This window comes from Colius striatus, chromosome 9 (assembly GCF_028858725.1).
Source record: "Colius striatus isolate bColStr4 chromosome 9, bColStr4.1.hap1, whole genome shotgun sequence".
Taxonomy (NCBI): Eukaryota; Metazoa; Chordata; class Aves; order Coliiformes; family Coliidae; genus Colius; species Colius striatus.
The window spans coordinates 34,977,968-34,998,151 of NC_084767.1; the positions used below are offsets into that span (position 1 = coordinate 34,977,968).

General features: G+C 44.5%; 1 protein-coding gene across 3 annotated transcripts in view; it reads left to right on the forward strand.

Annotated features, from left to right (window-relative positions):
* Positions 1–6,802: 6,802 nt before the first annotated feature.
* PLEKHM3 (pleckstrin homology domain containing M3) overlaps positions 6,803–20,184 on the forward strand; it is a 92,915-nt gene continuing 79,533 nt past the window's right edge. The window contains exons 1-3 of one of the 3 annotated variants that reach the window (XM_062002818.1): positions 6,835–6,882; positions 7,264–7,421; positions 16,552–17,405. In XM_062002818.1, coding sequence (XP_061858802.1) covers positions 16,802–17,405 — 604 coding nt within the window. In that variant the 5' untranslated portion in view covers positions 6,835–6,882; positions 7,264–7,421; positions 16,552–16,801. Of the gene's footprint in view, positions 6,883–7,263; positions 7,422–16,551; positions 17,406–20,184 lie in introns of all 3 variants that reach the window. The other 2 variants (XM_062002817.1, XM_062002819.1) reach the window with 2 other exon arrangements.

The window sequence follows — 20,184 nt, forward strand, 5'->3', positions numbered from 1 at the left end:
TTTGCTTTACATATCAGTGTATAAACTTCCTCATTTAGATTGCAAAATCCATAGGCAAAGGCAGTTCCTCTGTGTACATTTAATAGTTTTTCTTCTAAAAAGAGACTATGAACAGAAACTATGATAAACCTGAAGAATGAAATGCTGAAAATAGGACTGATTTTATGTTTCAGGTGGGTGATCCTTCAAAAGAGGGAGGAGGAATACCACTCATCTCAGAACACTGCAGTAAGACTCTAGAGAAAGAACTGTATCTATTTCCTAGCTCAGCCATGGCAAGAATGACCTCAGGTGTTGTTATTAAATTTCCCCATGACTTAGCCTTCTATGCCTAAAGGATGATTGCTCTCTTTTTGACTTGCAAGGCTGTTCTGAGATGTTTTGATCCTACAGAGATGAGTCAGAGGAACACCTATGTAAAGTTTATTTTATTATAAGAGATGTAGTTACTGGTGAAATGTTAAAAGGCCAAAATCATGAACATTTCAAAAGTACCAAGCCCTCTGGAAAGAAGGGTGAAATTTTGTATGGAGTCTGTTTCTTGAAACCAGGGTCTTGTGGTTTAAGAAGTGAGGAGTTTGCACATATGTTTCTTCTGCTGCTTGTGATCCACAAGGATCATTTGCCTAAGTGGAGGAGGCTGGGTGGGTGTCTGTACAAAGAAGTTTGTTGTTCCATATCTCAGCTGAATAAAGCCTTTTCACCTAACAAAAGAGGCAGCACTGACATTTGGTGACTTATCAGTGCATTTCATGTTGACATGCAGACCCACAGGTACACAGCCAAGCAGGCACTGCTTTGTTTCTGCAGTCCTTAACTGGTGCAGCTGGTGCATCTTTTGAAGGTGAGGTAGAATAGCACAATGGCCAGGGCTTGGTTTCAGTAAAAGTTTCTGCACAAACCTAGGGAAATAATTTTCTTTTATTGTTCGTTTCCTCATTGGTAAAAATGAGTCTAGCAGTTCTCAACCTTGTATCCACAACACCTGGCACACTGTAGTTGAAAAAGGTTATATCGTTCATGATTCATGTACGTGTGTATCATCACAGTTCACTGTTTGAATGCTGTCTTTTCAGAGCCCCCTGAGACCTGTTCACATTTCACTGTGAACCATGAACATCTGACCCATATTTCAAACTGCCTCTGAAGCTGGCCCCTTTGGAGATGGACAGGCTGGGGCCCCTCAGAAGGATTTAGCTGCATGCTCTGTAAAGTGGCTCTGAAGGATCTCGGGATGGAGGTTCATGCTGGCTTTTGTCTTAGTCCATCTCTCCATCCTCAGAAAGGCGTCCGCAGCCAGAAGGTAGGAAACATGGGCCTGTGCTAGATCCCAGACTGCCTTCTCCAGCAGTGTGGGGAGAGGAGGCTGCTCGCATCCTGCCATCCCAGCAGCATCTCCCAGTCGCAGCTGCTGGATGATAAACAGCGGCCCCAGGTTTTGCTGCGAGAATTGTCCCTCATTATTACCACTCAGTGCCATCGTGTCCAGCCATGAAGGGCCACAAGATGACATGAGAGAGGTCAGACGAGGGGTGTATAAAGAGGCCTGGCAATCACCAGAAAATACGGGACGGCTAAAAAGAGAACAACTACCCAAATGATGATGCCAGAGGCTCTGTGGGGATGGGGCTGAAAGCGGCTGGGTTCACACTAAGTTTTCCCGAAGGTCACTCTGCAATATGGTAACTCCCAGCTCGGCTGTCAGTGCCCATAAAGGCAACTCTCCTCACAGATGGGGGGGGCGATGGGGGATGAGAGGGGGAAGGGAAGGAGGTTTGTTTAGAAGCATTAGCGTACCCCTCCCCCGGCCCCATTAGTGGCCCTTATTAAACCAACGCTGACAAAGAGCAAAGATGCCCTCTTAATGGAGAGTCTCCGATAATTACTCTGCTCTGCCGCTTCTTTTGGGGTCTGAATGGCCTTTGAATAATGTTTCTTTTGCTGTGGTTGCAGACAATACCCTCACAGACTGCTTTAAGCAGTGCCAATCCCATTAGCAGAAGAATAGCAGAGCTTTCTGGTTGTGTGGGTGTGTGTGCTCTCAGGAAGAGCAACGGGGCTCGCAGTGGGAACAGGGCTACGTTGCCCACTGCTTCGCTGCCTCTCCTGCCCTCCACGGCCCAAGAAAGCAAAGTGGGGAGGTGCTGGGCAAAACTCTATCACGGGAAGAATCTGCCTATTTAAGCAGCGCCTGAGACAGGGCTTGTAAGAGCCATGCAGCCCCTCACCTCAGCAGCACACAGACGGGCATGTCTGCTCACCAAAAGAAGGAAGAGCTGGGAGGCTCTACAGGACTGAAGAAGGGTCTTCAGCCTTTCTTCATCTTCCCCAGGCACAGCTCTCTCCTCTTGCACCCACACAAGACTGATGGATGCCCAACGGTCTCCAAAATGAGAATCAAGCTGTGCTGCTGCTTTACTGCAGGAAACGAGGTGACATCCCTCTGCATTCAGTTGAATATAGAGCATGAAAATGGTTATACCACCCAATTTTGGGAGCGTCAATTTTGTGCTGCACACCCCATGCACAAACCTAATTAGTGTGTTCAGTAAGTAGCTATCAACCAAACTTGGAGGAGTTGGAATAACTCTACCTGAGCCTTTCTCTTTCATCTCCCGTTCTGCATGATAAGTGAAAATAGTGTATTGCTAGGCTGGCTGCAGTGTTTAATTTAATCATCTGATGATATTTATTTTCACAAACATGGACTCAAGGAACAATTATCAGAAAGGCTTCATCTTGTGCTGAATGTGCCAGTTACAGCCTTTCTGAGAGGTAATAGCTTCTATGTTGAGAGTCAGTAATTAAAACGTGTGAAAAAGGCCTCTTCTTCACAGGCATTAGGAAAGACAGTGAGTCTAATGCTCAGCTGGTGTAAAATAGCAAGTCTGTCAATGGCCGCTATAAACTGGCATTGCTCCTTCCACATTATGCCAGCAAAGGATGTGCCCAAAGGGTTCTTGAGACTTTCCCAATATGAGGAAGGTGTCTTGATTCTTATCAGTAGGAGCAAAACTCAAAAATACATGGTACAATGATCTGATCTTTGGAAGATGATTCTGCGGTACTCATGGGAGATCACAGAATCACAGAATCTTAAGGGTTGGAAGGGACCTTAAAAGATCTAGTCCAATCCCTCTGACTAGAGCAGGACCACCTAGAGTAGGTCACACAGGAACTCCAGGTGGGTTTTGAATGTCCCCAGAGGAGACTCAGCAGCCCATATTGATGTAGAGCTTTATACTAACATGTGCTAATAAACCTTATACTAACTTATCGCAATAGTATAAAGCTTATTTTTCAGACAGGACAAAATTCACACAAGCTGTAAAAGGTCGCGCTTATCTCCTCACACAATACCTCCGGGGTCCTCCAACTTCCTTGAGGGCAGAAACCGGTTCTGCGAGGGGCCAAGCGATATCTGAAGATCAGGGGTGAGAAAGCCTCAGGACTTATCAGCCTTCATCTCCCAAGGCCCCAAAGACCATCACCGGCCATCACCGGCCATCACCGGGAGACATCACGCAAATGAAAGGAAGGAAAGACCTAATTTACATGCGAAAACGGGGACAGGTTGTGTCTTTGTCTAGGCGGATAATCTCATTATATGATTTTGTAACTTTGTAACAAATATAAGCCAAGCAAGTTGCCGAATCGGGTGCGCACGTTTGAGGTGGAGCGATCCCCCGTGCGCCCAGCGCCGAATAAACATACCTTCTTTATAACTCTTTGAGTTACTGAGTTTGATTCCGCAAGTCAATATGGGCAGCCCGTTCCAGTGTTCAGATCTAAAGAAGGGCACTGAGTGCTGCAAACTCTCCTACAAGGAAAGCAGCTAAATTCTAGCACTAACAGAATGTAATTTTCTGCCTCTTTTCATGTTAACTCTCTAGACTTCCAGAACCATAGTCTAAAATATAAGAAAAAAGTTGACATTGAGACATTCCAAGTAGAAAACTATTTCCTCTGTGTCTTCATCATATTAGCGTATAGGGCTAATTGTATGTTTACTCATACAATTTTACCACCAGATGCTCTATGCACTCTGTTCAGTTTTGGGCCGTATACTGATGGTTGGTGAACATGGGGGACAAAGCTGGAAATCAAGCTATGTGGAAGTTTCTATTCGATAGTCACCACCATGTCTTTAATCAGTATATCCTGCTTGAAACAGCTTAAACAATGAAAATTGCAAAATATGGAATTTGCATTCTTAAATAGCAATAACTAACATTTTTTTCAAGTTTTGTATTTCTTATGAATTAGAATGTGTTGCCTTGCAGCTTTGATGGGTATCATTGGTCATTTATTCTTTTCCACTGGCACATAGACTGAAGAAAGAGAATTCTCTACCAGACTAGAGGAATAAAATGTAGTCACTTGTGCTCTGATTCAGTTGTTTTAAGCAGTGACAGTGGAATATGTGATGGATCACAGATATAATAATGTGATTTAGAAAGGGGATGGTATCTCTTCCTCCTGTCAATACAATGGTGACTTTTTTTATTAAGTCCTTCTCAGTCAGAATGGAAAGCTAAAAACTTGAACCCAAACTGTTCCCTAGCTGACAGTGTAAGAAAGGCGCATGTTAATAGCATTTTGCCTAGGAAATTAAAAGTGTCACCATCCTGGCACATTTACAAAGGGTTTCCAGCAGATAAGAACAGAGTTGGGAATATCTAGAGCTGAGGAAAGTGCTCTTTAGGAGGCTGAGGACAAAATGAAGAGACCAGCATCAGCCTGTGTGTTCCCCTTTTTTCTTGGGGAATAGTGCACAAGGCAGTGCTGTGAGGATTGGGGCTTGGGGGTGGTTGGGCCTTAGGCTGGGCACAGAGCCCTGGCAGGACGTGCCTTTCCCATCTCCTGCACAGGAAAGTGCTGAGGATTAATGCAAACCACTGCAATGCCCAAATGTGTTTGGCAGTTGGTGTCCCAAGGAGCCCCATGGGACATGCTTGGGCTGCAGGAAGGAGAGGGGTCAGGAATAGTACCAGCCTGCACTGAATACCTGGCACTTGACTGCTGAGACAACTGGGATGGTTTTAGGTTTGTGGCACATTATTACCATCTTTCCAGAGTGATGGCTGCCAAGTGTCTCTGGGATTCTGTTTTTGAGCAGAAAGGTGATTGTTTTTCAATGAGGCCTCTCTGCTGTTCTCCCTTAAAAAGAAATTATATCCATGCCCTTCTGCAGCCTGAAATCGCCTTTCCACTACAGGTGGCAAACGATAAATGCACTACTTCCTAGAAAACTATCTAAGGATGACTGGCATGTTAAACACAGGTCTTAAACTACTCTTCACCACAGCAGTGAAATCCGAACCAGGGCAGGGAGGGATTTTTACACTTCTCTTTGAGTGCAGGGCAGGTTGCCTACCTTGCTGTCCTCCCGACATTAGTGTCCCCACAGGTGAGGGACCAGCATGCCCTGTGACTCCCATACGAGTATGCTGGGCCTGAGAGGGTAACTCATAGTTCACAGCTGGCAAAGAGCTACCCAGGAGCCCTAGAGAGCCTTTTTTCTTCTGAGGAACTAGAGAGATAAATGTCTCAGTACTGTGTGAGAAAAGGCTGGATGGCAATAAATAACATGGCAAAGTGGTGATACTGCTTCATCCTTTGAGGGATCATGGTGCCTACAATTAATTAGAATAAAAAGATCAAGCTTTTGACTGTCACCCAGCGTAGAAGCCATTAATCTTTAGAAATAGGACTTGAAATGTATGGTGCTCTAGTAATATCTTATTTGTAAAGGTCAAGATTAATTTTCAGTCAGATAAACTGGTATTTTTGTGTGTCAAAGGCTGTCATTCATCCTTGCTCCCACTGAAATGAGATAACCCATATGAGCACAACATAGTTAATTGTGTCAGTTGCATTTTGCAGTATATAACCAAATGGTTGGGGCATGAGGATGAGAAGAAAAACTGCTGATGGAAGTGAACCTAACACCTATCTTTTTTTGTACTGGATTGTGAATCCTCCTTATGGGCTCAGTTCAGCACCACATTTTCGTGCTGCTCCATTTCAGCACTACCTTTGTCTCTGCTGTTCAGCAGCTCTGCTGACTCCTCTGGGACACATCAGTGCAACAGCACAGCGTCCACGGTTTTAGCCATGTTTGCGGTGCTGCTGAAGGGCTGGTCTGTGCATGCCGGGCCTCCACGCTCAGGTACATCCCTAATCTGCACGTGGGTATTGTTCACCATGAGGTTACTTTTACAAGAGGTGTATTGCTGGGTGGGATGCCACGTTGCATACCAATGAAATAAGCTGTTTGTAATTGTCTTATAAAGTTGTCTTTTATTTGGGTAATAGGTTGTGCCAGAGATCTTTGTGCTGTCCTGTGGTGATATAATTTCAGTGCCGTGCTGTTCCCTGCAGACTTTGCACCTCGGTAAGCACACGTGCACGTGGGACTGGTGACAATCTCAGGATCTGCATTTTCCATCTTTCCTAAAGGCAAGTTTCAGCTCCCTGAGAATCTCAGCTGATTTAATCACGGAAAGGTGCAATTTTACCCCTTATGTTTATACGGGAAAACCTGAAGATTGTTCTGTTGCCGTTCTTTTAAGGGGATATAAGGAGCTGGCGGGTCCCTGTGACAGCCGGTGGCCGCCGAGCCACTCTGCCGCTGTTACTAGCGCCGGCGCAAGGCCGGAGGGGCCCCGCGGCTGCCGGCGCCGCACGACCGAGCCTGGCCGGGCCTCCCGGCTGAGCGGGCGGCGGCGGCAGGAACCTTGTTGCCGCGGCGCCGTTTCCCGCGGCGGCAGGGACAGCTTTGCGGCAGGACGCGGTCCCGCCGCCCGGCTGCAGCGCGGCGGCGAGGAGGGGTCGGGGCGGGCCAGGGAGCACAGGCGGAGCGCTGCCCGCGGGCGCCAGGTAAATACTCCCGTTGGGCTGTGGTCGGTGTGGGGTTTGAACGGTCTGCGAGGGTGCCGTGCCGTGCCGTGCCGTGCCGTGCCGCCCGCTGAGCGGGTACGCGGGCTGTGTTCCAGGACTCGGGCGCGGCTGTGCGTGCCTTTAGAGCAAAAACACGTCTGGAAAGACGTATCCATCTGGAAAGACACGTTTCTGTGTGCGCAGAAAGGCCCTGTGCTTTTGTTTCACCTCGCACCCACAGCCGTTCACGATCTCTGTAGGGATTTGAACAGCTCCCTGTCGGTAGAATCAAACTCCAGTATTTGTAGGCACAAGTGTACAACATCATTTATTTTAATAGCCCAGAGGATGCCATAATTCTGTGGTCTTCTTACATTGCAGTAAAATTGCCATTTTTATGGAGCAGGCTTCCAAACAGCCAGTGGACTTATGCCTTCTGGAATCAAAGAGGCCTGACAGGAGAGTACCTGTTGTGTGGGAATGCGTGCTAGCTGGGCTGGCAGCAGCAATGCTGGCAAGCACTAGCATTGCAAGGTAAGGTAAGAGAAGCTACTGAGAGAAGATTTGTGTAAGGAATCATGACTTGCTCCCAGTCTGTTTCATGTTGTGCAAATACATGCTTTCAGCCCCACTTCTGGAAAGATTTACAGACAAATCTGATTTTAGGCACCACATAATCTTCCTAAGTGACTACAAAAACTTACAGTATGTAAGAATAAGAAAGCCTCTGAATCTTAGCAGGACCGATACCTGTACACTTTAAGTAACAGTAGTTTTTATCTTTCCTATTTGGGATTAAAAAAAACCCCAGAAATCTAAAATGTGAAACAGAGCACTACGTAGTGGAATGAAGGTAGCTAACTATGTTATTTGTGCAGAACCTGCAGTCACATTATGTGTTAACATTTCAGCTTCATTGGATGTATTTCTGGTTTTAGTTAGGCTCTGCTGACATCTTCTGTAATAAAGTTATAGTTCAGTTTAGGAAACAGTACGTGTTTGTGCTGAGTAGTCACACTGCCTGCAAGGATGACCTGTTGTGGCAGGGCTGCCAGGACCTGGGTTGCTGTGGTAGCTTGCTGAGCTTTGGCGTTGCTTGAATCATTGCTTCTTTTCCTTCTTCTGCTCCTCTTTCCCTGATAATCAGTGTGGTAGACCACTGAGGTCTTTTCTGTTTGAAAGATAAGAGAAGGGTTTAGTTTGAGATTTGAATTGAGTTTGGTTTTAAACACTGTATTTCCATCAATGTCAGCATTCAACCACAAATAGTTATGGGAAATCCGTGTCTCACTGTAGAGAGAGTTGTACTGTCCCAGCTAGGCAATTTGAATACCACAGTTCCAGAGGAGCTGGCTGCAGTTGCTAATCAGGCCAGCTCAGAAAGCTGTGTGCTGGACAGATTTGGATGTCAAATGTATTTTTTTAATGGCTGTGCCATGATCTCGGGGAAGAAGTGTCTCCCACATTCTTGAGGGAGATGCTGTGTTTGTTACCCACTTTCCAGCCTCTGGGGCAGTGGCAGCTCATATTCTCAGTTGTGGGGTTATGCTGGGCTGTGCTGGAGCCTGATCATTGCTTCCAGCTTGGTGTGTCTCGGAGAAACTACCCTGCAGAACTCAGTGAAAATTGTGTAGTCCGGCGTAGATGGCAAAAGATTCAGTTATTATATTGCTATTTATACCAGCTAGTGCTTCATATAGAAAGGTCCCAAAGCGTCTTCTGAGTCCAAGTTATAACGAGATAAATGGCTCCATCTGACAACCTTCCTTCTGTATATCTTTCATTGCTTAAATGCAGCCACCTCAGGGTTCTGCAGGACATTGTTGCACACAACAGCTGAAAGCTCTGCAGCCTGATTTCCAGCAGTCTCTGTAAATAAGTCCTGGAGGAGCAACATCTCCAAGAACAAACTGAAAATGTCTTAATTTCTGATCTCCTTAAAAAGAAAAAAAAAAAAGTCAAGCTTTTAAGGGCTGTCTGACTCTTCCCTTCAGTGCAGTTCTAGAAAGCATGGAGCAGAGAGGTACTTGTAAAACATCAGTTTACATTAACCAGAAATTTTATTAAGAAAGGTTTTGTCTCACCTGGCATATACAAAGTTCCCCCATACCCTAGCAGGAGGCAAGCTGGTATGTTCTGGCAGATACAATTTAGAAATGTTAGACTGAGTCATGTTGTTTGTTGTTTCTTGAGTGTCCAGTCATGTACTGGGGGAGGTTTGTATTGCCCCTGTTCCCTGACAGTCTCTGTGCTCTTTATGCTGAACTCAGAAAGTAACAGGCTGTTTTCTGGTGTCAGTGTGCCTGTCAGAACAGACAGGAGTTCTTGTGGTCAGGGGCAGCGTGTAAAATCCAAGTTATACAGCCTGTCCACACAAAGCAAATGAACTCAAGCACAGAAATCATTCCCCCTCTCTTGGGTTTTTATTTGAGACTACCGGTATATTTAAGACCACACATCTGTGTGTCTGGCCAAATCACTGCACAGCTTTGTTCCATTTGTCCACACAGATGTTGTGCCTGAAGTGTGGGTTTGAGACATTTGCATCCAAAAGATCTATAGGGGTGGAGCTGGGACTCAGGAGAACCTCTGTGCCCTACACCCTGACATCCTTCCCTGGGAGGTCAGCCAGCCAGCAGGCAGCCTGTGCAAAGGAGTAGTCTTAGTCTGGATGTTAGTCCTGTGTAAGGACTGGAAAGGTGCCCACGTGCTGATGGGTTTGTCTGGCTGCAGCCTGGGTTGTCACCGTCAGCTTAAATGTCACCATCAACTGACTCCCCTCTGGTTAGTCTTCTTTGCTTTCTCTCCCTTTCCTTGCCAAGGGTCCTTTATCCTTTCCAGTGAGCCAGTCCAGTGGCTGAGATTTTAAATAGTTACTCATCCACGGGAAGTGATACAACTACTTGTTACTAGTGATATTCCCCAGCGGGAGGGATGTTTGTCAGATGGCTGCAAAGCGAAGGAATAGGTGATAAAGATCTCAGGAGAGCTATACTGCAGTCTCCAGAAAATGAAGAGCTTTCTGTGATCCGTCTTCCTCCAGTGCTGGAACCTCCTTTCCTCCAGTCCTGGATCCTCCTCACACTCTGGACTCACTTTGTTCTAGTGCAGCAGGCTGTTGTGTGCTTTTCAGCTTAGAGTTTCATGCATTTTAATTACTGTTTTCAAAGTGCAGTTAAAATTAAAAGTAATGTATACTATAAGCACTGTTTATCATTCATTACTGTGTGCTCATCACTGGATGAGCTGTTCTGTAGCTGTGATGTGTAAGTTCCCCACACAGGGGGGATGCCTGGGGAGCTTCCTTGTTAGAAGTATTGGGTCATATGAGCAGCTGGGGAAAACCTATGCATCACAGAGCGAGACTCATGTATCTTTACTAAGGCTCTGCTTCCCCTCACAGAACATGGCATTCTTCTTTCCGTAGCATGGAAGAGATCATTGCTGTCTTTTAGCTTAACTGCAATTAGGCACCAAGGTATTTGCTCTTGCTCCTCATCTCTCCCTGGGTCTAGCAGATGGGTTGTGGGAGCTCTTCAGTGATAAATGTTGTCAGTCGATTGCATCTGTAAGAGCAATGAGATTATAGCCAACAGATGGGTTTGCAACATGGAAATGGTTATGCTTACATTCATGGTTATCATTGCTAGCGCCTGTCCCTATGGCCAAGCATTCCTGAGCAGAAAGCCTGTTTCTCCAGTTTTCCTGAGCTTTCCCTGAATATTGTCTGTGGTTTTTTTGCAGGAATATAGATCAGAAGGTGTTTATGGGAGACTGAAAATTGTAAACAATTCATTTATCAGTTACATGTTGGGGCTTTAAAAATATGATCTAAAGAAAATTATCCAGGCCATGTTGAGTTCACTGTCTTATGTCAGCCTCTTTGAAACTGCGATCCTGTGTTCCATATGAAAAGTTTCTTGTAGTTTTATCTTCTTTGTTAGGATGAATCTAACAAGCTTGTGTGCTGTGTTGCTCACCAACATACACAGCAGTATGTCATCTGGGGCTTTGGAATCACTTGGGAAGAAGGCTTGCCTTGTGATGAGGGAAGAAAATACAGCCAAGACAAGAAAATGTGACTGTGCACAGGGACAGCATCCCAGCTGACATTTGCTCCATGCAGTTGTCCCTTGTGACATTTCTAGTTACTGGTTGCCTCTCCAAATTGAATGTGAGAGGCGAGCAGGAGTGCAGCTTGCAATTGCTGCTCAGGGAACGGGCATGGGATTTGTAGCTGCAAAGGACACAAGGATTTTTTGCCCGGACTGCTTTTTGATTACATGTGGATGCCACACAATACAGTGAGTCTCACTGGGGACATTGTATGCTAAGGCTTCAGTCACAGCAGCTATGATTCTGTGCTTCCTATACCGCTGAGGGAGACAAAACTTCTGGCTGGGGCATTGACCTAAATGCAGTTGTGCTTTGAAGGAGCTTAAGGTCATAACAAGATGGAGAATGTTTTCTGGGTAAGCCTTGCTATTCTGAAAATAAGCAGCATCTGTCTAGTTGCGGCAAGGGGAATGCTGGAAAGAGGACACTCCAAAATACTTTGCATTGGGCTGCCACTGTCAGTTCTGTAACTTTTTCTGCAAGCATTCTGTACCAGCAATGTATAGAAGTGCACAGGCAATGGTAAAGACTTTGTGTGTGACAGTCAGCCATCCTTTCTCTTCTGCCCATTCAGGGTACCCATCTGACAGATACAGCTCAACTTCTTAACTAAGAGGTAGTACCTAAGTTGTCAGCTTCTTCGCTTTGTTTCCTGCACAGCAGAGCCTGGTTTTCAGGGGCTATCATTGACCTAAGTGCATCCCGTTTAGATTCTGGGCTGATATCACCCACAGAGCTAGTCAGAAATCATAGCAGCAAAACCCACAGGCTGTAGTTGTTCAAGGTGCCACTAGAAGATGTTTAGGTCACAGGGAGAAAAGCTCATTAGGACCTAGCTGCTCTCTTCTGTTTAAAGAGACTCTACACCCATCTTTTCTTCAGATGACTCGTTGTCACAGCCCGTAAACCGGATTGTAATGGTCCTTGTTGGCATTGGAGTTTCAGCCCACAATTGCGATGCAGCGCAAGATAAAGAGTTGGTTCCCAGAGCAGGTTCCAGGGAGCTCAGAAGGGGGTAGGGCAAGCTCTACAGTGTCTGAGGCATCCCTGCTCTCTATCTGCTTACAGGTGACTTATAAAACTCCTCTTATGCTCTTGAGATAAAATTTTCAGAAACACATAAGTCTTTGCCATGAATTTGAGCCTAAAAGTCATTAAGAATCAGGGACCCTTGGGGGAGTTCTGATGTTATTACTCAGCTTTTGTTATCTTTTCCTGACTGAGAGTTCTTGTCATTTAAGAATTTCCTCCTGAACACATTGTTTGTGAACATCATTGATTAATCCTTTCTAATTATGTCTCCAAATGCAATAGAAAAGGAGAAGTCCTGGTTTATCTGTTGTGTTTCACTTATTGTTTTGTACATCTCTGTTACCTGTGTACTGAAGAGGAGGTCCTGTAAGCACCAAGACCTACAAGACTGCTTATCAAGTTGTGTGATGCCTCCTATTCCTCCTTTCTGCTTTCCCCATCTATTTCCCAGTGTGTTCAGATCCATCGCACACTATTTGTGCTGTGGCTGATTTGAAGAGACCCTTGTGGCAGCACTGGCCTCCTGGGAAGGATAAGGGACCAAGTTTTGCGTGCTTCTCCCTAAGCCAGAGGGTGCGTTTGGGCCTGTTTCCTGTCCAGTGTCAAACAACAGTTCAAGAACTGTGTCTTTAAGAACACTATTACTTTGTTACATCTGAAATTACCAGTATAGTTCAAAATAAAGAAGAAGAGTAACTGACACATAGGCAGGATGGTGGCACAGACCCTATTTCCTTAGGAAACCAAACTGAAAGGTGCTTTTTTTATATGTATACTTTTTGTGTGAATCGATGAGCTAAATGGATCTTTTCAGTCCTTGGTTCCTAAGCACATGCTGGCTCTAGCTTTCTCTCCTGCCTGAGCTAGAGTGAACAGTCCTGAATGTAACATGTAAGCTGTGAGTACACAGCGAGTGCCCATTGTGGTGGTGTGTATCATCCACATGACTGCTTTTTACCCCTGCCTTCTCCATCTTTTTTTGTCATGCAGTGCCTAGGTGTTTTCCCTGGGCATCCAGCAATATGTGTCAGGAGGTTAAATGGTCTCTTCCAGTGGAAGTTCCTGGGCATTTGCCCTCCATGATTTTTCTGTGCTTTCAGACTGTGCTGTCACCTAGGTTAAGTCCTTGTGGCTTCTTTAAGGGAAGCTGACTAAGCTAAACTTTTGTGTTTCAGGAGGCATGGCCAGCAATCCTTGCTGTTTACTGTAGCCATATGAATAATGTGGCCACTGTAGAGCTCGTCAGAGTAAAGACATTAGTCATGTTGTAAGTGCACATTAATTATCTGACTGCTGCACATTCGTGGATGAAGGCTCTGCGCTAGACAGACGCACAGAAATACATATTTTTCAGCTCCTGCCAGCCCTTGTGTCCAGCAGTTTTTGCCAAGTAAATTGTGCCATGTCCTTTCACCTTTTTTTTTCAGTAAGACTAGTTCCTAGGGACCTGGATGAACTGTTAGGTTTCTGCTTCCTGTAACAAATCCTCACTTACAGTTAGCTATAAATTTGGCACTCTTTAGTAGTTTGCACTGATGCTTCTCTGTTCCTCTCGTATTCATTGCATGTGGCTGAATGTCTTGGGAAAATTTCAGGTGTCTCCAAGAAACAAATACTTAAGGCAGTGCATTTTATAGTAATTTAAAAGGAGTTATTCCTCTCCTATTGTTTGCGTATTTTTTCCCTTTCACCTGAAGGAAGTGATTTCCCCTGCTTTCCCTCCTGGAGGTGATTGTGATGGAGCTGTTAACTGCTGTATCAAAGCTTGCTTTCCTTCAGCATCAAATCTGTGCAGAAGTCTGAATTAAATTTTTATTGAGTACTGCTGGCAGAAAATGCCAAATTGTGTTTGTAGAGGACATGTGATTGCAGAATCTCAGCACTAGTGAGAATTACTGGCACAACTCTTTCTTTGATCTAAGTTGGTTCTTGGCAACATAGGAACGAATGAGCCTGCCACCATTGAAGTCACCTTTCACATCTTTATTAAGCAGGGCAAACAGTAGTTGGGAAGGTATGAGTGCTGCAATTTGTGAACTATGTGATGCAGGGGCCTATCATCTTCTCATGACCTTGTGATTCAGCATCTTGCTGGATATGAGGTCACTTTGTGGTTTGAAATCACTACACTTGACTGCATGACACTAGATAGCTCCAGTCTCACAGGATCCAGAGAAACATGCAGCCATGTGAAGCCTCCATAATTTCAAAATTAACCTATTAAATGTAATTGTCATTTTTTTTCCCCCTTGCTTTCCACCTTTCTTAATGTTTTTAAATAAGGAACAGTGCAACATTGCATCTACCGCTACTGAAACGATTCAGTTGCATGTCACAAGCCCTTCTGGAGTGATTGTTGCTCCAGTCCCTTGAGTGAGAGCAAGGTTGTATGCACTGCCAACCCCTGTGAAGCATCATCTTTGAATGGGCCACCTGTAGCTTTCACTATTGGCTTATGATTGTGTTAGTACTGAGTATGTTCAACAAAATATCATTCTTGCTTTAAAGACATGCTGTAGAAGAGTGTAGAATAAGTAAACAGATTGCACCACATTGTGTCCTTTAGCCTGAAGCTCTCAAGCTCTAAGGTACCAGGGAGCAGAACCCTGTTCTGGGCTTGCTGGCAAGATTGAACTTCAAGACTGAACTCCATGCTGCATTAATCTGACAATACAAGTGTGCCCAGGGTTACTTTATTTCCCGCTGCTGTCAGTTGGCTCAATTGCACAGCTTTGCAAAGCGTCTGTTTCCATACCATCCTGATTCAAAACCACTCCAAATCACTGTCTTCAGTGTCTCTGCATTTACTTGCTGAAGCTGATCCTAGTCTACAGTGAGGTTAGTGAAGTGAATCCCTGCAAAGAAATAAGGAAGAGAAAGATCCCAGTGTAAACCCTTGATGTTTCCAGAGTTGTGTATGTGAGTATTTATTGCTTTGGTTATTTACTGGAGTGTGTTTGCAGAGTTCGTGATCTGAACCACTGATCTGTTAGGAGGAAGGGTGAGCTACTGCTTTTGAACATGACTGTGTCATGGCTGGCCATAATTGAGGCAGGGGTGAGAAGATTCCAGAGGATGATGGCAGAGGGTTCTTGGTTTGTGCTACATGATTTTGTGCTCTCTTTTTGGGAGCTGCTGGCCTCCGTCCTCTGGATCACTATAGGGAAGGGTGCCTTTTTAAACGACTTTGCTATTGGAAGTTAGGCAAATAGACTGTTCTGGATTTAAAAAAAAAACACCCAACCTTAAATAGAAGTATTATCTGTGTTTGATGCTTTTTAATAGATGTTTTTTCCTGCTAAGTGTAAATCTTCATGGGTCCTGGTAGCACTTCAGCAGTATTCACAAACTAATGAGCTGCTAATTATCAGCCCTGCCCAGGCTAAGTAGTTCTGAGTGTATTAACCCAGGCAGAGCTTTGAGCTAATGGAGCTTTGCTGCTTCTAGGACTTGAACTGATGTGGTCAAAATCGCCAGAAAGCTCTCTGACTTCAGGCTGTTTTGCATGTACTTGCTGTAGGTCCTGTGATTTCTCCTCACAGCCATGAGAGCTGTTCTCCTGCCAGCACAAGTGCCCAGTCTCCAGCTTCCAAGAACTTGTACACATTTGACTGATTTCCCCCATGTAAACATAACTACCATGCACTTTCCTTAGGCATGACAGTACCGTGGATGGAGCTTCAGGAGGAAGAGGTTAGAATGTAGCAGGCTTAATGCGACAGAAGGCAGCAGTAACACACCCCCTTATTGCACCACAGGGAATAACTCACCTCCTTTCTTCCTCCTCTCAGGTGTGAACTCAGCTGCATCAATACAGCTCTTCGGTAGTTCTGGCCTTGGCTACTCTTAAATTTTGCCCGATGAATCAATGGCTTGGAAGTAATAATCTGCAGATTTGTGGTGATGCAGGATATGGTTTACTTTGTTCTGCTGGCAGGATGCATTGTCTTTCTGAGGCCTAGGTTGTCACATGGTTTCACTTAAATTCCCAGTGGTTTTCTAGAGAGAAATTCTATGTGCAGTGCCCTGCAGCAGCCTAGTAACATTGATCAAATATCATGGTTCTGTTTGTGCAGGCAAGCAGGCGAAGTAGCTGCTGTAAAACTCACCTTGGTCTCCTCAAATTTGGAGTACAAGCAGTCTGGGAAAAAAAAGGCAAACTGTTTGAGACTGATTGGCCTATTTTACTTCTGTTTTCTCAACTTTTTCTTACTACCTCAAGAGAACCCGTACTAAGCATTCCCTAGCTGGCTGTGTTTGTGATGTTAGTCAGTATTCCCTCTTGGTGCAGCTTTCCAAAACTTGGTTATTAAATGGAATCACCTTGGTTCCCCTTTATCTGGTGCCCTATCCTCTTGCTCCGAACAACAGAAACCCCAAAGAGGTTCATCATGCATAATAATGTTGGTGCCAAATGAGGGAGACGGTAAAATAAAGGGGCCTATGGAAGAAGTGATGTGGTTAAACATGCTTATCTGGGAAAACGACCTTACTGATGTGATGTTTTGCTTTGCTTTACAGGAACTATACATCACCATGAGCTTATTTCATAGAGAGGCTGTAGCACACTTGATCGGGAGATGTTAAGTCTCCCATCTGAAGAAGCCTTGGTTTGATTCTTTTCTACCGCTAAGGTTAGAGAATGTATTTGCTCCACCACTTCTAAGTTTATGGTGTGTGAGGGACAGAGGTGAAAAGTTCTTTCTCTGGATATTGATGTGGTATCTTCTTAAGGCATCGTGACATCCCAGGCCTACTGGCAGCACAGGATATGGAGGCTCTTGAAGTTGATGATGTTAGCCCTGCCTTGGAAGTGACTGAAGACTTTTTCAATAGTTTTGATACTAAGCTTGAAAAGATTGCAGAGCCTTCTGAGGTGTACTGTGTTCAGGAGGTCCCTGAACTGGTGGGACACGAGGTATTTGATCAGATAACAGAGACCAGGAATCTAAGGAACGTCACCTCCGTAGCCAAAAGTAGCCTCATCTGGGATCACTGCAAAAATGGCCTCTTGGAAACCAAAGCTCAGACAACATTCCCTGCCAAAAACCAGTGTGTGGTGCAGAGGGGAACAGCTGCTGAAAACCTTGCTTGGGCAGGGGAAGGGGAGACTCCAGCTTTTAACGTCTTCAACATCTGCCAGCAGAGGAGAGACAGGCCTCGCTCAGTGAATGACATCCTGGTGCAGAATGAGGAAGCCTCCACGTTCAGGCCAGGACACAGCAGGTCACGCTCTGACATCAGCCATGTAAACTGGAGAGTGATCTTCACAGACACCTCTCTGCAGCAGCCACCTGCGCCTGGTCAGGACAATAACTGCACTCTGCTGTCTTACCTGGCGTTAGCCAAGGGAGAAGACATCCAGGGAAACACAGGTTTGTGCTGATGCTTTATTGTTTCTGTTGATATGAGGACTTTCTGATTTGTTTTTAATAGTTATCTTGAAAGCGGAGCTGCATGTTGAAAAACAAACAAACAAAACCCCCAAAAAACAAGTGTGTGGTAGCCCTTAGGAGGACAGAAATCAACGCAACTTTGTTGTCTTTTAATATAGCTCTGCCTGTTTGGCTGCTTGAGAAAAAGTTCTTAAACTCATGTTGACTTCTGTTCCTTTTATAATTTGAAAAACTAAACTTCTTTTACTTTTGACTTCTATTTCATTCAGTTTGACTCAGAAAAAAATCATTTAATTGTTGTATATTTCTAACCATTTCCTTACCAGCTATTAAGAAGAGGGTATACAAAGCTTTTCTGTGAGGTCTGAGATCTCTGCTCTGTGTCTTTAAGAAATGCTAGCTATTTGATCCATAAACAATTGACAAAACCTCAAGCATGCAATTTGTGCATGTCAGTATTAAGGCATCTCTGCTAGCTTTGTACAGGGTACAGGAAGTCTTGTTATCAGACTGAGGCAGGCTTCTCCAGTGAGCTCTATGAAGCCGTGTTTCAGCAAGTGGTACTTTTTCCCCTCTCAGGACCTGCACTGGAAAAGATTGTGCTCTTGGCTTCAAAAGTACTGACCCAGTGTCTCCATCTCCATGATTTGTTTTGTAGATGCCAGAAGTGGACTAATCACTTGTGGAAAAGAAAAGGAGTTTGTCCCACAAAGATTTTATAACCTAAATAAGGGCACAATTTAACAAAGGAATTTAAAAATCAAAGGATTGTGAGAGCATATGTGTGTGTATGGTGGAATGAGTCTGATTACAAATAGGTAGCCCATTTAGGGTTAAAACAAGACTTTTGGGTTAGATTTTACAGATAAATCGTGTACTCTTGAGCATGAAAAGCAGATGCCTAAATGTTTGTGTTTGTCTCTATTTACATACATAAATATATACAACTGTTGCTGTATCCAGAGGCAAGTCTATAGAAAGACTTCAGTGTCAGAATGACTTGATAAAAAATCTTCTGTGATATAACCATGAGAGGAAAAGACAAAAAGCATACTCTGTGCAGTTGGGTCAAACCATGGGATGCCTTAAGCTTGGTGTGTCCAGGATTCAGGCACACTATCATAGTGTGCCCAAGGTATGCTGCTTTGGTAGTAGCAGTGGAGTTCAGTTGTACTCTTTCCAGACGCTCAGCAGGCACTTGCACTGCTTAAATGAGTTAATCCAATGAAGTTTTTCCCCATGTAGAAAATGTGATCAAAATGTGTTAGAATGTGATATACTCTTTATCATTATGATTTCACATTAAATGGTTTGTAGCTACAAGTTACAGCTGTGAAGACCTCACAGCTGTGAAGACCTCAGATCTGTAGTTTTGTGAAGTACAGCAATATTAGCATTCTTAAGAAAACCAGAATTAGAGAGATTTCCAGAAAGAAAGCTGTTTTCAGACTGTCTGCAATAGAACCAGGTATCATATAGCCCATTTGTTCCACAGTTTCCCTATGGTCCGAGGAACAAGGCCCATTGCTGTGCTTAGTGCTGCTGTCAGCATAGATATCTTCAAAAAGGCTTTTTACAGAAGAGACTTGGTATGGTCAAGTGCCGGGATCTTGAGGTGAACCGAACAAAGGAAGGAAATGAATTTGTAAGATTGGCTGAACAACCTCCCCCAGCACTCATCTGTAGCCCAGTAGGAGTCAGTGCCTCTGAGGTGCTCAGCACACTTTTTCTGTTGCATTTTGCAAAAGTACAAGGCATTGTACCTTTCTTTTTTTTTTTTTTGGAGAGGTCCAAGCACTGACAAATAGTGCTTGCTGTGTGCTCTGCAAGAGTCTTTCTGCATGGGCTGTTTGAAGGCAGGGGAACTTTCTTTGAGGAAGGAGAACTTCCATGGTCTGAAAATACTCTCTTTTAACCTGTTTCCTTAACCTATTCTATTCAGCTGCGGTACAGGTTTTAGGAGGTGGCCATGGTATTTCTTCCCTTGGTATTTACAAGAATCTGCCATATAGTTTACTGCTACTGTGAGCTGAGCTTAGAAGAGAAAAGCAAAGGCAAGAAAGTAGGTGTTGCAGATATGTTTATCTGGTACTGTTAATTATTCTCCACAAAAGACAAAAAAAATGTGGTTTAAGGTTGGCTAAAAGCTGCTGCAGTGGGTCGTAGTTAAGGGGTCATAGTGGCTGCAGCCTGTGGAGACATCCCTTTCTGGGGCTTTAGCACAAGTTAAACAAATGTGTATGAAAGTGGGAACAACTTCAGCCTCTCCAGCCAGTCTCCTGTGCGGTGAAGGACTTCCCTCTGGAGCCTGCAGAGGTCTCACAGTGCTCTGAGGCTGGGGTGAGTTGCTGCACAGATTAACTCTTCACAATATTTTTCCCTGATCTTCACAGTAAATTTATTACTATGAGCTTATCTGTTCCTGCTGCTTGCTTTTTTATAATACAAATAAATTGAAACTGGATCCTTTCCATGTGCTGTGAAAGAAAAGGATCTGAAATGAAGCTGTGCCTTTTAGGCAGAACAGCTAGTGTGCTAGAAGTGAGCGCTGTTTGTGCTACGTAGCAGTGTCAAGTGGTTAAGTGCAGCTAGCAAAGACAGAAGTTGTAAGCAAATTCAAGGCAAGCTTTTGTATTTCTGGCAAACAAAGGGAGAATGCTGCTTCTGTAATGCATAGTGAAAGCTTGCTTAGATTATTAAAACAATGTGTGAGCAGTTATCTTCGATAGTCATGGGTACGTTTTCCTTCAAACACAGC